At 46.1% G+C, this 4,562-nt stretch overlaps 1 protein-coding gene across 1 annotated transcript; it reads right to left on the bottom strand.

Annotated features, from left to right (window-relative positions):
* Nucleotides 1–493: 493 nt before the first annotated feature.
* Nucleotides 494–2,277, bottom strand: LOC133893652 (photosynthetic NDH subunit of subcomplex B 3, chloroplastic-like). Its single transcript, XM_062334741.1, has 6 exons — nt 1,983–2,277; nt 1,757–1,867; nt 1,617–1,673; nt 1,262–1,324; nt 1,028–1,090; nt 494–818 (listed from the first exon to the last, which is right to left on the bottom strand). The coding sequence occupies exons 1-6, from the start codon at nt 2,208–2,210 to the stop codon at nt 768–770; spliced, it is 573 nt and encodes a 190-aa protein (XP_062190725.1). The 5' UTR covers nt 2,211–2,277; the 3' UTR covers nt 494–767.
* Nucleotides 2,278–4,562: the final 2,285 nt, after the last annotated feature.

The raw sequence follows: 4,562 nt of genomic DNA, 5'->3' as shown, positions 1-4,562 counted from the left end.
CCATGGTTGTCTTGGATCTCTCTATCATTTACTTCGCCCGACTTTGCGATCTCACCCTACCATCCATCTTCAGCCACTGTGGGCCGCCGAGTACCACCATTCTGCCATCCAGGTGGTGCCAAAGATATTAGTGCTAGGGGAAAGCATCCTTCACTACTAACCTATTCGCCCCCCACACCAGCGCGATTGTCTTCTTCGGAGCATGTTTTTGCTGTTTAGATCATTGTTGTGCTTGTTTGTTATTGTGCTCTTCTGTGATCGTGTAGTTGTCTTAATCCTCCCCATCATGTGAGGCTGACTCGTTTACTTGTTTAAACTCTCTTCTACTATAATGAATGGTAGAGTTTCGACTCGCCAATTCTTGCCAAATCCTTGAGCTGTTGTAAACATGACGAAGGTGGCATGCGATTTTAAGAAAAATGAAAAGCGAGGAATAAGCACTTCTGATGGTAAAAACGTGGAACTAAGAGTTACTCAGCGATACATATGACAATTCTTTTCTCGAATAAAATGCAGTTTTTTCTTACTAAGATCATGGGCATGTCGCCGTTACTTTTTGAATATGGGAACAATTTACAGACCGGGGCTAATCGCACCCATGCTCCATTTGGTTGCTACATTAGACAAAATGCTCAAGATTTTTGTGTGCTGTGTGGAAAGCACGATCAATCTTCACAGGATCTTCTTGTCATCAAGTGGTTCTCTTTTCCCATGTTCATGAGTCATGACATCTACTCTATTGGCCACAGGTTGTACTAAGAGACCAATTACTTGTCCCACTCATGTATCTTCCACTCCGGCAGTTGCTGAATGATCATCTGCGCAAACAACACATCAAAGTCATGACCTTTTTTTCTGTCATTGTTGTGATCCTGAAAAGAAAAAAACATGAAGCAGCACATGCAAAGATTGCAGATTGATAATCTTGAAGAAGAAAAAATGTATGCTCAAATGGTCAGCATGTACAGTGCATTTTTTAAAATACAGAATCTACAAAAAAAATATAGAGGAAAGGATTTATGCATACTTGTCCAGTAGAATCCGGGCTGCCCACCGTAGCCTGGCACGCTAATCTCCACGTCTTGGGTTTCTGAAGAGTGCCGAAAAAAAATTAGAACAGCTAATAAAAACTCTATTTAGAGCACGCTTTGGTGAAGTACATTTTATTTAAATTTGAAAGTGAAAATTTTATCTTTGAACAGACAAAATGGCTGCACATCATGAGTGGGGCAGGGAGTTGTGTTGCGTACAGTGTACATACCCTTTTGAGCAACTCCTTTTCTACTTCAGTTTTTGGAGAAAGCATTTCCTTGCCTGCAACCACCTGTAACATTAACCAAGGTTCATAAATTATTGCCTCAGGAAAAGGAATTATCCACATTTTATCCATATGAAAACATCGCTTCTGAAATGGCACTGATTCCACGGTGAGACTCTGACATTCAGGCTAGGTGACTATACCCACACATACAATGGAAACGATGTTGTTCTCTGAAATGCCAACGTGTTGTTCTCAGAATCCTACTGCCCAAAACTATGATTTGTATAAATGCTTATACAATATTGAAACGCGAATGGAAGCTAAAAGAAAAAGAGGCATTCTGAATTCCTGGTACCTCGACGATGCAAGTGCCGCACACACCGCCTCCTGAACAGTTGAGCAGGAGCTTATCCTGCAGCAGCAGAAGAAAAATGAATCAAGACGCATCACCAACTGATAATATTACAAGAAAGACAGGTGGCCGCAGTGACTCACATAGGGCCCGTAGAGGTCGATGTATCCCTCGAGCATGATGTCCCTGAGCTTCTGCCCGCCGCGCGCCGTCCGGTAGTGCACGTCCGGCGTCCCGTCCGGCAGCAACCGCGGCTGCAACATCACACAAGGGCGCGCAAGCAAGCAATCAAAAACAGACGCCTGGGTTCCGACGCACGCAACAAGGGGGCGTGCAACGCACGTCGTATTCGGCGCATCAAAGACTCACGCTGACGAACGCGAAGTCGACGGACGGCTCCTCCTCCTCGGGCGCGCTGGCGGAAGGCTCGCCGCCGGGGGCACCCATCTCGACGGCGCGGACGCGGAGGCGCCTCCTCTGCTGCCGCTGCGGACGGAGGGAGCAGCTCTGCTTCTTGCCGCTGATGCTGCAGTACGAAGGGGCGAGAGGCGGCGACGCGACGCCGATGAGACCGGTGAATTGCACGGCGCCTCCCATTGCTGCGGTGCTCCTGCGTGAAGTGCAGTGCAGTGCAGTGCGCGCTGCGCTGTACAGTCGTGTGATGATATTTTTTGGCTCGTATTATCATCGTCTTATCCGGCACTGGTGCCTGTGGCCAGCGAGGGCCTGGGAGTGGGCCCGCGGGGGCAGAACGGTGCACTTTCCCCGTCAGATGGTGATGTTTGTGACCAGTGGAAGAGCTGGATATTTATCTTTGTTATCCATTTGGTGAGCTCAGTTTGGCAGTGAAATAGTTCATAGGTGACACATTTTCCATACAAGCGGAGTTTACCTTAAGGTTCTGTTTCTCCAATTCAAATCCAACAGGAGTTGAATTGCTCTCTAATCTCGATTTATATGTTTTGTTGCCAAAGCAATTGGAACTTGCAAATAGAACACTTGACTGAATCCAATTCATGTCTGTTGCCTTTTAACTAGACTCATATCTGAGTGGATCAGCTTCTTTACCTAATTGGCATGGAAGACCCTCTTCCTCCTTTTCATAGCCCTCCTCACCTAGCCAAACCACGCCGGGAGATGAGCAGCGAAGAGAGAGGATGCCATGGTCAACGGCAGCAGCACCATCATGGATTCTTATCATGGTTGACGCCGGAAGATGAACTCGGTACTAGGCGGTAGGGTTCGAAAATACGATGGTAACCACTCGATTATCACGGTTATCAGCTAATTCGGTCCGTACCGTATTTAGAAACCGAATGGTTACGGATCAAACTTAAATTCAAAATTCAAAAAATCAAAAATTTGACAAAATTTGACCGTTTTCTATTGAATTACTTTACGGTACCAACCCGAGCGATTTTCGGAAGTCTATCAAATTTGTAAATCCAGCTAGGCGGCGACCAACGGTAATCCTCCGATCCGAACAGATCTAACCCAAGCACCGCCGCCCACCCTCGTCTCTTACGACCCGACAGCCCACCCACTCCCATGAAAGTAGCCCGCGGATCACCCACGTGCCCATACTGCTGGGCTGGCTTGGTGCCTTAGTGGGCTCGTAGTTTTCATCGGCCGAGTTCCTTTTGTACTGCGTTCCTCTTTAGTGGGTTGAGTTACTTATTTTCTTTTTTATGGAGATGCCTATTTTTCTAGGAACGTCTACTTCGTTTCTTTCATTCTTTCTAATTTCGGTATTTTTATTTTCCTTCTCTTTCTGTGTTTTCTTGCATGCTTTGAATTGTTTCGGCAGTGAAATTCTAGTGTTCCGATAGTACAATTCAATTGTTCCTCCAGATTCTGTAAAATATTCCATGTTATATTTTAAACTATTTCCATATATGATTTGAAATTCTCCTATAGTATACTTTTGAATTGTTCATGTGATATTAGTTCAGATATTGTGGTATATTTTGAAGGAACTGTTCTGGCAGTGAAATTATGTTGTTTCGATAGTACAATTCAATTGTTCCTCCAGATTTTTTGAAATGTTCCCTATTATATTTTAAAATTGTTTCCATATATAATTTGAAATTATCCTATAGTATACTTTTGAATTGTTCATGTGATATTAGTTCAGATATTATGGTATACTTTGAAGCAACTAAAATAGCAAAATGGGAAAAAAAACATCATCTTCGGTATTTCTCAGCATCCTGAAGGTCCAAGGGAGTTAAACGTCCTTGTGGGTCGACCTGTTGAGGAGAGGGGCCATGGGCCGAAGATTTTTGCTAGCAACTGTGGGCCGTCACACTGAGGTGAGCGTGGGGACAATAGTGCTTTTGTGACCTGGTGGCTGACACGGGCCAAATTGGCAAGTTGGAGGGGTGAGTGGCGGGCGGCTTCGTGTAGCCTTGGCGAACCCTAACAGGCCCCGACGCCCAAGGATCATGGCCCCCATGGCGGCAGCGATAGAGCCAAGCCCCATGGCGGTGGCGATGGAGCTTAGTTTGGGATAGCAATAGGCACATTTTCTCTACGTGCTCACGGGTAAAAATCTTAATGGGTAAGGGTTTGGATTTCAATTTTTGCCTGTAGGTATGGGTATGGGTTTGAAGTTAAACCCAGCGGGTACAAAGAGACGGATATGAAATTGGCAAAGCCGTGCTCGCTTCGTCCGTGTATCCGCTCCACAAATCTGATATGTGGGCCCACTTTCTATCAGATATATAATCTTAACTTCCCAATCCTAGCCTCCAGCCCAGAATCCCAACTTCCAAACCCTAGCTGCCAGTCCATCTCCACGACTCCCTAAGTCGGCCACTCGGCCAACCCCCCACACGCCAAATCCCAGATCCAGAGTTTCAAACGACAAGACCAAGAGACGCCCAGACCTCCCTCCGCCCTCCCCGACCGCGCTGTCCACAGATCCGCAGTGCTCATCCCTGACTCTGA

This window comes from Phragmites australis, chromosome 15 (genome assembly GCF_958298935.1).
Source record: "Phragmites australis chromosome 15, lpPhrAust1.1, whole genome shotgun sequence".
NCBI classification, from domain to species: domain Eukaryota; kingdom Viridiplantae; phylum Streptophyta; class Magnoliopsida; order Poales; family Poaceae; genus Phragmites; species Phragmites australis.
This window is presented reverse-complemented; position numbering and strand designations above follow the sequence as displayed.